The sequence below is a fragment of the Leucoraja erinacea genome, chromosome 4 (assembly GCF_028641065.1).
Source record: "Leucoraja erinacea ecotype New England chromosome 4, Leri_hhj_1, whole genome shotgun sequence".
Classification (NCBI taxonomy): Eukaryota; Metazoa; Chordata; class Chondrichthyes; order Rajiformes; family Rajidae; genus Leucoraja; species Leucoraja erinaceus.
In genome coordinates, this window is record NC_073380.1 from 79,618,268 (window position 1) to 79,631,323 (window position 13,056).

General features: G+C 41.2%; 1 protein-coding gene across 2 annotated transcripts in view; it reads right to left on the reverse strand.

The window, feature by feature from the left end:
• Nucleotides 1-13,056, reverse strand: part of taf2 (TAF2 RNA polymerase II, TATA box binding protein (TBP)-associated factor) — a 102,220-nt gene that overhangs the window by 64,117 nt on the left and 25,047 nt on the right. For both annotated transcript variants that reach the window (XM_055634614.1, XM_055634612.1), the window contains 4 exons: nt 6,331-6,515; nt 3,389-3,502; nt 1,668-1,767; nt 647-732 (listed from right to left, as the gene is read on the reverse strand). In XM_055634614.1, coding sequence (XP_055490589.1) covers nt 647-732; nt 1,668-1,767; nt 3,389-3,502; nt 6,331-6,515 — 485 coding nt within the window. The remainder of the gene's footprint in view (nt 1-646; nt 733-1,667; nt 1,768-3,388; nt 3,503-6,330; nt 6,516-13,056) is intronic.

A 13,056-nucleotide genomic window follows, 5' to 3' on the forward strand; every position in this document is an offset into this window, starting at 1 on the left:
CCAATTCCTCCAATTCCTTCTCTCCATAGTTGCTGCCTCAACCGCTGAGTTTCTCCAGCTTTTTAATAAAAGCTTTTTCCAGCTTCCCATAACTGACTTCAGCGGCCGACTTTGCAGGCCAGTATCTTAGCTCCCTCCCCCTCCCCCCCCCAGAGCTGTGACCTCTGTTGGTCCGGCAAAACAAATAATAATGTAAGGCTCTAAAACCAAGGGTAATAGGAAATCGGTGGTGGACCTGTACTTCTATTCCCTTTCCCATTCCCATACCAACCTGTCTGTCCTTGACCTACTCCACTGCCAGTGAGGCCACACACAAATGGAAAGAACATTCCACTAGGATACCCTACAACCCAACGCATGAACGCTGAACACTACAATTTTAACCTCCCCCCCACTCCACTCACACTTTTTTTCTATTACTATTGCTCTATCATCCAGTTCCTTTCATTTCCTCAATCTGCTCATCACCCACTCCTGCCTTCGCTGGACCCCTGATTTTTCTTCCTCCTCTCTGTCCAGATTGCAGCATCTGCCATCTCTAGTGGCTCGATATTGTTCAGGACTTGCTCTTTCGAGAGGAAGTGTATGAATAATAAACATTCTGTAACTTTCTATGTCAGTCAATTACAAGCAAAGGACTACTTACGTTTCTTTCTCTTTCACTCCAGTAAATGTTGGATGCAGCAAAACACCACCAGTTTTCAATTCATAGTCCACAATTTTGTCCAGTTCCTAGAGATATTATAGAAATATTTTACTGAAACATACAGATCAAATGAAGTATTCTGAATAATTTAGCGGCTGTGACCCGACCCCGGATTCGGAGGCTCCAGCCGCAGGTCTGGTGGACGGTGACACCGGGAGCCCGCGGGTCCCTGGTGGGAGACCGCTTTTCAGGGTTTCCGCAACGGCGACTTCTCCTGCCAGAGTTGCGGGGTTGAAAATTACCTGGAGCGGGGCCTTACATCATTGCCCGGCGCGCCTTTAATTGCCGCGGGACTTATTTACCATCGCCCGCCGGGGGCTTTGACTCTGACATCGAGACGAAAATGAGGAGGGCAGGGGAGAGATAAGACTTTGCCTTCCATCACAGCGAGGAGGACATGCGCTGTGATGGATGTTTGTGTAAATTGTGTTGTGTCTTGGTTCTTTTTTCTTGTGTGTATGAGTGCAGAAACCAAATTTCGTTTGAACCGCAATGAGGTTCAAATGACAACAAATAAATTGTATTGTATAATTTTAAACTTATCCACGATTTTGTCTCTGATTATTTTATTGTTCTTCTAAATCAATCTTCCTCTTACTTATCCAAAAGCTCTGGTGGATATATTCTAACACAACAATTATTATTCATCATCATTCTTGCCTCACTAACCCACACAGACTCTTGACTGAACAACATCCCAATTTTGAAAATGTTTTATTGCAAATCATTCCATGATCACATCCCTCTCTCTTTTGCCGTCGTGGTCTTCAGTCTTCCTATTAAGTGACATTTCTGTAACTTCAATCTGGCCTCTTGCTCATCTCAATGTTTAGTTCGGTCAGCATTATCAGCCATACATTCAGTCACTGAGAACCTAAGGTATCTAAAATATATATATATATATATATATATGTGTGTATAAAAAACACTACAACTTAACAGGAAGATTAGTTTGTGTTACCTCTTTTATCCAGTGTCTGTATTCATTTACACCAAATGTTTTCTTCATCCAAAGGCCATATATATACCCAGAGATTCCTTTCAACACCCATTCATCTGACCTACAATGGTGAAAAGGTGACATTAAAAAGACTGAATTAAAAATTAGCTTAATAAAATCATTCTCAAGTCATTTTTTATATGATGAAGAGTAAAAATAATACATTTTAACCAAATCTTTAAGATTTTGGGAAATTAAAATCTCCACAGAAAACATATATAAATGCAAATTTTTTAATATATTAGGATAGACGATGAAACCCTCAGCCATTCTGTCACACTACAGAATAACTGTGATTTTACTGCGAATTACAGTTATCTGTAGCTTCCAATTGGTGTTAATAAGCAATGAAAAGAAAACACTTATTTAAAAAAAAGGATTTGCGCTTAAATTTGATTTAAATCAGCACTACAACTTTACAAATGATTCCATGAGACTAGTTACAATACAAGTAGAATCTGTAATAATCTATAATCATGTGGGTTGGTGTCATGTCATTCTCATTTTTAATACAAAACATATTCCCTTTATTATAAGTAGTCTTTGCAGCATTTGAATTAATCAAATAAGTATTTAATTTCATTTAGTGTTTTCAAACAGTGTTAGTTTCCCAGGTTAAAGGATCTAATTAAGATATATGCTCTCTGGAAAATTCCTCCTAAATTAACTACAATTAATTATAGAAAATCACCTCAGAATAAAATACCTCAATTTGTCCCAGTCAATAACTATACCTATCACCCATTTTTTTTAAAGTCACATGACTTTCAACAGTTGCATTAAAGCTTGTTATTATTCATGGGAATCCCATCTTGCAGTTACCAATAATTCTAAATTATTAGAGGATTACCAGTATGAGCCATATTATTTTTCTATATAGTTTCAAATGAAAAACCCACACAAATGCTTTCTTATATGAGCAAAATATTGTTTTTTTAAAATATTACTAAAGAGAGGTGCACATCAGAAATAAGACACAATGCTTCCCAGAGGAAATGGTGGCATGGTCATAATGCAAATTTTTCCTGAGCTCTCACGGCAATTGTATCTAAATTAGCTCAGAAGTTATCTTCTTTGCTGGTGATGGTGGATAAAATAGGAAGAAAGCAAATTATGTGAGGACAACAAGGGTAAGGAGAACATTTGGCACATATATCAGATACCACTGTTTACACACATACGTAACACAGATTCTGGAGATTTTGAAGTTCACAATTTTAGGATGACCCATAGTCCAAATATTTTTTCAAGTCATAATTGTTATGTTGACAAAGCCAAACACAGTTTGCATGATAGAAATTACATGACTATTTTATCAGTTATGACTAGAACTGTGTTCTTCTTTGAAAGGGCTACAAATTAAATATATGCATTAAACAACAGGCAGTAAAGGCCTCAATGCAATCTTCCTCCTTGTATCAATTTACTGTTCCCTTTGAATTATGCACTTGGATTTGTTTTGTTTGAATCCATATTCTTAATCCAATGCAAGTGCCATCAAATGTATTAAGCTGATTATTATCATGAACAGGATATGTTGAGGACGTGAATATGTTTGTCCATGATAATATTTTCATCTATATCATGAAGTTTTCACAGCACAGGAGGAATCGATCCCAAACTCTCAATGTGGTAAATATATTATCATGCATGTGCTTGGCTCTACCATTTGATATACTCACCAAGACATTCTGGAAATGAAGCAGCCAAAAAACTGCTGAGCGAGAGCTTGTGCTAAACACCGTCTGGTAAGTGGCGTCTGATCTATAATCATGGCACTGTGCAGGATGTTTGTGCTAAATGAGAGGTGAAAGAAAAACTAATTACAGACGATAAAGGTATTTTATGTTTTTAAGCAAATATTATGGTTTTAAGGTAACAAAAATTCAGTTAAGGCTAGCTATTGTATTTAGTCAGCCTTTAACGAGACATTGGAAGCTTGCCAGTCCTTTCATACTCACTCTTTAAACACACATTTCATGGCAATAACGTAACAATCGGCAGTGGTTTTCATCAACAGAATCTCCGAGTTAAGATCAAACACGTGAAAATATATACAACTACTACAAACAACAAGAATTAGCAATGAGCACAAAACCTTGTTAGATAACTTAATATCTTGGTACAATATATCACTATCAGAAGAGGTATTCTGATCAATGGCTAAGGACATCTTGTTGTAAATGCACACATTAAACAACACTCAGCACTTATCTGGCGGTTCACCGTGCATTAATGATACCGACTAGACTAATTTTAACATTCCTGTTCTTATTTATTGTGTTTTCCTACGTTTTATTGCTTTCATAATTCAGTAAAGTATTCTATGGACAAGAAGGCAGATTATCAGAATTTGTTTTAAGACACACTCTTTAATTTAAACTGATGTTCCTAGTGGGGAAGGCTCCAACCTAACTTTCTTACTGAATTTGTGGCTAAAGGAATCAGGGGGTATGGAGAGATGGCAGATACAGGATACTGAGTTGGATGATCAACCATGATCATATTGAATGGCTCGAAGGGCCGAATGGCCTAATCCTGCACCTATTTTCTATGTTTCTATAAGTTAGTTGCCAGGGAAACAATGCTTTACTAATGTTCCATATTTCTTAAACATCTGAGCCATATAGACCAAAAGGTCACTCTGTTTAGTTTGCTGATGTCACATAGCTTTTGCATCAGATGAAAGGGAAAAATGGATTGCAGATTATCTGCTCCTTATGCATGACAGCAATCACTTGCCTCCTCTCTTAATGGCTCAAATGTCAGTTAAATTGACTTTTACAGTGGCTTATATCAACCACTGCTGTGAATATGAAGTACAATCAAAATTCAATACAAATGAATATTTCCCATCTGAGCAAGGTAACGGGAAATTTGCATGTGTCAGGAAGCTGCTCCCATGGTCAAATTGATGAATATTATTTGTGGAGAAAATTGATGGAACAAGTACAGACCATAAGAAAATATAGTTAAGTAAAAGTTATACCATATACTGTGGAAAGTAACCCAATTTCGTTAAATTAACTTAAACGCTAGAGACTGTAGGGTGTAATTACTTTGTTTTTTTGCATATGTAAAGACGTGAAGAAAGCTTGAAATAATTCAAAGTTGCAAGACTGCTACCTGAAACAAATGTGTTAACTCAATTCAGTTCCTGGTAGAAGTAGACCCATGGCGCAACACATCATAAAAAATCTGGATTGGACACAACTGGAGTATTATATCCAGTTCTTTAGATGGAAACACTTTAGTGAGGGTGAAGAGGAATTAATTAAAATGGTTACAGGGATGATTTTACTTAAATTGGTGAAATGGAAAAGCTGGGTTTATTCTCATTAGAGCTGAGGTAATTGTAGCAATGTTACAAAATTTTGAGATTTAAAAAATCAAGTCTGCAATTTATCCCATCAGATAAAGCATAACAATAAGTTTAATTTGACACCAAATTCACTTTCATATCTCAAGTATTAAAAAAGTTATGACCATTTTCATACTCGGAAATTAGCATCTTGTTCCCTATTGATTTTCAATGGGCATTACAAAAAAGCTGTGATCTTAGATAGTCAAAAGCACATTTCTTAAGGAAAGATTAACATTTTTAAATAGCCTAAGTGTCCAAAGATTATTCACAAATAATTCACAATATAACATGATTTTTATATCTAATTTACATTAATTTATAGGCCAAATGGAAGGAATTTAGTGTTCAATTGCTGTAAATAAATCGCCTTTCTAGTGGGTTCATGTGGAACGCGCTGGTTTAGAACGTTGACATCGCGCTGGATTAGTGCCCTCAAATGCCGAGAAAAATACTGGGGGATATAAAAAGCCCAAAATGAGCTACTCGCTATAGAAAATTATAATTATAGGGTTATATACATGCCCCATTTAATGTAAAAATAAGGTACATACCTTTAATTGTTTGCTTTATAAAACCCTGGGGCTGCCAGAGCTTGCGGAATGAACGAGAGCTTTTAAATTTATTATATCTACTCTTCGAGGCCTATAAAACTAATAATAGCTTTTGGGACCGGGTCTTGCAGCGATTCTCCGTTAATGATTTACTAGGCTGAACATCTGCGATTGGAACAGCCTAGTAAAAATCGGGTTTTAAACCCGCCCCCTCCAAACAGCTCCAAAATCACACACAAGGGGAGGGGCAGATGCTCAGCCACGATTCAGGTACGTTTTGTAACATACCTAGTAATTGCCATGCGATCTGATGTTAATTCTAATAAGCATGAGTGTTATAAAGAGCAAGCAAAGATAAACTGCTCTCAACAAAATCAAGAACTAGGGACCATAACTGAAGGTGATTAATAAAGGAACCAAAAAAAACCCAGGATAAACTGCATCAAATGATTAGATCCTCCTGTATCGCTGAACAGTGGTGAGGTTAGATTGAAATATAGCATACAAAATGGAACAAATTAACTAGCTAAATGAATTTGCAGGGTTATGGGGTGATGGTGGGCAAATGGACCTCTTCCCATGCTATGGTATAAAACATGCACCAAACAAAAGTTTGCACACAGTCAAGCTCACTTCAAGTAGTCTTATTATGAAGAATGTCTACTGATCAGCCAGCGTCCCCAGCAAAATAAATATTCCCAACACTCACCTTAAAATACTCATCGATGCATATGAAGCTACTTCTACATAGGCTTCATCAACAAATACAGTCTTATAATAGGCATAGGGATATCTGCAGGTCAGAATCTCTTCATAAAACTCAAAAATCTCATGAAGAAAGGACGTGGTGTGTTTCAGGAGTGGCAACAATTGGGGTAGGCAGAAATGTGTTACCTGGAAAGTAAGACATCAAAATGTGAAATATCCAATGTAATGAAAAATATCTTCTGAGATTATATCAAAATCAGAAATAGTTTAATCCCTCTTAATCCTCCGACATTTTTGCCATGCAACACATACTCCTCCAACATTTTTGCCACCTCGAACGGGATCCCACCACTAGTCACATCTTCCCATGTCCACCCCTTTCCGCCTTCCACAGAGAACTCTACAACTCCTTGGTTAACTCATCCCTTCCCACCCAAACCACCCCCTCCCCAGGTACCTTCCCTTGCAACCAGAGGAGGTGCAACACCTGTCCCAATACCTCCCCAACAGTCCTTTCAGGTTCAGCAGAGGTTCACTTGCACATCCTCCAACCTCATCTATGTTGTGCAAGGAGTGGACTCTTATAGATCAGCGAGACCAAACGTAGACTGGGCGATCATTTCACTGAACACCTTCGTTCAGTCTGCCTGGACCTACCTAATCTCCTGGTGCCAAACACTTTAATTCACCTTCCCATTCCCACACTGACCTTTCTGTCCTAGCACTCCACCATTGTCAGAGTGAGGCTAAATGCAAATTGGAGGAACAGCACCTCATATTTCGCTCGGGCAGTGGTACGAATATTGATTTCTCTAACTTCAAAGAATCCTTGCATTCCCCCCTCTCTCAATCCCTCCCCCACAGAATTTGTACCAGCTTCAAAGTTGCCTTGTAGAGTCTCATTATCAATACTTGTTTCCACCTAGGTCACAGTTAACAATGGCCTGTTTCCTTTATCATTGTTACTTATTTGCATATGTTTCAATCATTTATCTCCCTACATTGCCGTCTATATCTCGTTTCCCTTTCCCCTGACTCTCAGTCCGAAAGGTCTCGACCTGAAACATCATCTATTCCATTTCTCCAGAGATGCTGTATGACTCGCTGATTTAATCCAGTTTTTTGTGTCTATCGATAGTTTAATTTCACTTAATATTCAGCTTCAGTTGCAATTAATTAATTCAGCCCAATTCACAAGCTATATCAAACAGAACATTTATCCTTATAGAGTTTTCATCCAATTAGAGAACTAATGTTCAAACTTTAAAAAATGCCATCTGTGTTAAAAACACCATGCAGATTTCCAACAAATGATAATAGAACACAAAATATTTTGTATTTTATAGTTATTAAATGTTGTAACATGGAAAAACATTAGAAACAACTCTTCTGCCTTTCAAATGGATCCTTTACCTCACTGCCAGCTTCCTGTAATAACCGCATATTCATTGCTTCAACTAAATCTCTAACATTCTGTCTAACTGCTTACATGAACAATATTTGTCTTCAAAATTCCCTGCAGTTGAAAATTCCAAAATTTCCGTTGCTTCCCTGCGTGAAGGAAGCTCAGCTTTGTCCTGAATAGCCAATTCTTTATTTGGAGGCAGGTTCGAGACACCCAGCCATGGGAAATTTAAAATTTGTATCCATCCTGAAGCCCAAGAAATTAAAATTAGATCATCATGTGATGAATCTTTGTTGCACTCCCTGTATCCCTAGCATATCTTGATTTTGGGAGGGAGATCAGACTTCCAGGCAATATTCCAGATGGAGTTTCAGAAGTGTTCATTATGATTGGAACAAAACATCTCCACTCTTGTTCTCAAATCCTCCTGCAATAATGATTAACATAATATTTGCCTTTCTAAATGCTGCATGTTAACTTTCTGTAACACCTTTCAATGTATTACAATAGTCTATTCTTTTTTTTCAAGCAAAGTGGATGACCTCATATTTTTCCACATCATATTCCATCTGCAATATCCTTGTCCATTCACTTAATCTGTCCCATGCCAGTGAAGCTTCTCAACATCCTCAATGCCCACACTGCCACCTATCTGCAAGTTTACATCATCCACTAACTTTTAAGTATATTCTACAGTTAGACTACTAAGTCACTGACATAATATGTGAGGTGCAAGGAATTGCAGGTACTGGAACCTTGCGTAGAAAACGAAAGCGGGTCAAACAGCATCTCTGGAAGACATGGATAGGCGATATTTCCAGTTGGGACCGTCTTTAGCTTGAAAAAGAATCCAGACCCAAAACGTTACCTATCCATATCCTCAAAAGTCAAGTGTTTTATTGACATATGTTCCAGTGTGTTTGTATGCGCACACACACGCACACACACACACACACGCACAGAGAGAGAAAAAAACAAAAGGATAAAGCCAATGACCCCAGTCTATGGAGTTCAGAGCTTATTTGGAGGTTGTAGTATTTAATAGCCTAATGGCTATGTGGAAAAAGTTGTTCCTGCACTTGCACATTACAGTTTTCAGGCTCCAAATCTTCTTACCAATGACAGGAGTGAAATGAGTGTGTGGCCAGGGTAATGTGAGTCTCTGATGATGCTGCCTGCCTTTTTGAGGCAGTGGCTCCCTTAAATCCCTTCAATGGTGGGGAGGTCAGAATCTGTGATGGACTGGGCATTGTTTACCACTTTTTGCAGTCTTCTTTGCTCCTGGACATTCAATTTGCCAAACCAGGCCGTGCTGAAATGAGTCAACATGTACACCAGTAGAAATTCAAGAGAGTCCTCTCTGACATACAGAATCTTCACAATCTTCTCAACAAATGGAGGCGTTTATGAGCTTTCTTTATAATTGCATCAGTGTGCTAAGTCCAGGAAAGATCTTCAGAAATAAGCATGCCCAGACTGGCGCCGTTTGGTCAGTAGATTTATCGCATTTCTATACTCTGATTCATCATCATCTGCAATTCGTCCAACAACGGTGGTGTTGTCGTGAGTACAGATTGAATAGAGCAGAGGGCCTTGAGGTGCTCCCATACTCATGGTTATTGAGGAAGGTGTTGCTGCCAATTCATACAGTATGTGGTCTGATGATTAACTTGAGGATCCAGTTGCAGAAGGATGTGCAGAGACCCAGTTCCAACTAGCTTGGGGGATATGATAGTATTGAACGCTGAACTGTAGTCTATAAACAACAATTTAACGTATGTGTTCTTATTGTCCAAGTGTTCCAGTGCAGGACGGATAGCCAGTGAGATTGCATCCTCCGTTGATCTGTTGTGGCAGGAGGCAAATTGTAAAAAAACCTATCAAAGCACTTCATTAAATAGAGGTTTACCTGCACCTCCTCCAACCTCATTTATTGCATCCGCTGTTCCAGGTGTGAACTGCTCTACATCAGTGAGACCAAGCGCAGGCTTGGCGATCGCATTGCCCAACACCTTCGCTCAGTTCGCAATAACCAACCTGATCTCCCGGTGGCAGCACCTCATATTTCGCTTGGATCGTTTCCACCCCAGCAGTATGAACATTGACTTCTCCAATTTCAGGTAGTCCTTGCTTTCTCCCTCCTTCCCCTCCCCTTCTCAGCTCTCCCACAGCCTACTGTCTCCGCCTCTTCCTTTCTTTTTCCCACCCCCCCATCAGTCTGTAGAAGGGTCTTGACCGAAAACGTCCCCTATTACTTCGCTCCATAGATGCTGTCTCACCCGCTGAGTTTCTCCAGCATTTTTGCCTTCCATTGATTTTTCCAGCATCTGCTGTTCTTTCTTAATCATTACGACGGACGTTAGTTCCACCGGTCGATAGTCATCGAGGCATGTCACCTTACTCTTCTTGGGCACCGGTATCATTGATGCCCTTTTAAAGCAGGTGGCAACCCCAGACCTCAGTTAAGAGAGGTTGAAGATGTCAGCAAAAACTCCAGCCAGTTGGTTTTAAGAACACAACCAGGTATAACATTAGGTCCAGGCACTTTCCGAGTGTTCCTTCAGGATCTTCTCACGTCGGCCTCTGTGACTGAGATTGTAACACCATCAGGGGCTAGGGAAGGCACATCAGTGACTTCTAGAAATGCTGCTTGATCCACTGTGTTACTCCAGCACTTTGTGTTCTATATAAAATGTGAATTACTTATGGGCCTGTCGCACTTAGGTGACATTTTAGGCGAGTGCAGGAGCCTCTGCGCTCGCCACATGTTCACTGGTGGTTTCTGATGAGTATCCTTCATGGTCGCGAGGAGCTCCAGCATTCTGGGAACTAGTCGCGACCTCCGAATGATTGCCACAAATTTTCCGACATGTTAAAATATTTTCTGTGATTGGTCGCCATGTGGAAAATTGATAATCCTGTAGTCGTAGGTGCAGTTGTAGTGGGGTCGCCATGTAGTTATAGTTTGTAGTTTAGTTAATCGCCTTTGCTGACCGGGCATTTTCATTGGCTCATTGGGGGAAAAAACGTAAGCACGCGTTTTCAGAACCAAGGATAACCGACTGGTAATGTTAAATGCCCGCCGAACTTCAGAGCTGTGTATCTCTGGCTTATTAAAAGGTATCTGGCTTTTTAAAGATGTCTCCTCTCCTTCTCCCCCCTCTTTTAAAGGACTTGCTGTACACTGTGTTAGCCGTCGTAACCTTCCTGTTCATCGCGGTGTAGATTTGTTTAACTTCTCTTTCATTTCAATAATCTGAATATGTGATACAAATGTGATCTCATGTAATACAAAATTCAAAAGTTTTTTTACCTGGTCAAGTTTGGAACTTTAACTAAGTTAGCTATATGTAAATTATTAAGTACAGGTGCACAACCTTTTATCCGGAGCTCCGGAAACCGAAAAGCTCCGAAAACCGGACGTTTTTTCCAGGATGTCGTCTGCACACCAAAGCTCGCGTTTGGCGCCAAACTTGACCCGAAACGACCCACGGTCAACCCAGGTCTGTACTACTGTAGCGGCTGCCTCCTCCCCGGAGACCAGGGAGACACTTAAACATCTGTAAATCATTGATTAAATGTTAGTCAGTTAGTTTGGAGGTCTTTTATGTGAAGGGGGGGGGGGGGGGGGGGGGGGGGTAAAGGGGGAACCTTTAATTCTTAGTCCCCTACCTGGTTGGAGAGGCGGGGAGCGGGCAATGCCTTACCTGCAGTAAGCTCCGGAGCGCTCCAAATCCAGCGCCGCACGCGGCCGGACGCCCGCTGCCCCAGCTCCGAGATGGTGGCCACAGCGCTCCGGAGCTTACCGCACGGCGACCCGGTAAGGCATTGCCCGCTCCCCGCTGGTATCCCAGCGCTGCGACGCCACCGACTCCCAACATCGCGGAGCTGGGTCTGCGGGCGTCCGGCCGCGGGTGACGCTGGATTTGGAGCGCCGCGCAGCCAGGGGTAGAGTTGTCAGGGTCGGAGCTCCAACCGGCGCCGCCCGCGGCCAGACGCCCGCAGCCCCCAGCTCCGCGATGTTGGGAGTCAGCGGCCACAGCGCTCCGGAGTTTACTGCACGGCGATCCGGTAAGGCATTGCCCGCTCACCGCCTCTCCGACCAGGTAGGGGACTAAGAATTAAAGTTTCCCCCTTCACCCCCCCACCACATAAAATCCCTCCAAACTAACTGACTAACATAGAAACATAGAAATTAGGTGCAGGAGTAGGCCATTCGGCCCTTCGAGCCTGCACCGCCATTCAATATGATCATGGCTGATCATCCAACTCAGTATCCCGTACCTGCCTTCTCTCCATACCCTCTGATCCCCTTAGCCACAAGGGCCACATCTAACCCTCTTCAATATAGCCAATGAACTGGCCTCAACTACCCTCTGTGGCAGTGAGTTCCAGAGATTCATCACTCTCTGTGTGAAAAGGTTTTTCTCATCTCGGTTTTAAAGGATTTCCCCCTCCTTAAGCTGTGACCCTTTGTCCTGGACTTCCCCAACATCGGGAACAATCTTCCTGCATCTAGCCTGTCTAACCTCTTAACAATTTTGTAAGTTTCTATAAGTTCCCCTCTCAATCTCCTAAATTCTAGAGAGTACAACCCAAGTCTATCCAGTCTTTCTTCATAGACAGTCCTGACATCCCAGGAATCAGTCTGGTGAACCTTCTCTGCACTCCCTCTATGGCAATAATGTCCTTCCTCAGATTTGGAGACCAAAACTGTACGCAATACTCCAGGTGTGGTCTCACCAAGACCCTGTACAACTGCAGTAGAACCTCCCTGCTCCTATACTCAAATCCTTTTGCTATGAAAGCTAACATACCATTCACTTTCTTCACTGCCTTCTTCACTGCCTGCTGCACCTGCATGCCTACTTTCAATGACTGGTGTACCATGACACCCAGGTCTCGCTGCATCTCCCCTTTTCTAATCGGCCACCATTTAGATAATAGTCTGCTTTCCTGTTTTTTGCCACCAAAATGGATAACCTCACATTTATCCACATTATACTGCATCTGCCAAACATTTGCCCACTCACCCAGCCTATCCAAGTCACCTTGCAGTCTCCTAGCATCCTCCTCACAGCTAACACTGCTCCCCAGCTTAGTGTCATCCGCAAACTTGGAGATATTGCCTTCAATTCCCTCATCCAGATCATTAATATATATTGTAAATAGCTGGGGTCCCAGCACTGAGCCTTGCGGTACCCCACTAGTCACTGCCTGCCATTGTGAAAAGGACCCGTTTACTCCTACTCTTTGCTTCCTGTTTGCCAGCCAGTTCTCTATCCACATCAATACTGAACCCCCAATGCCGTGTGCTTTAAG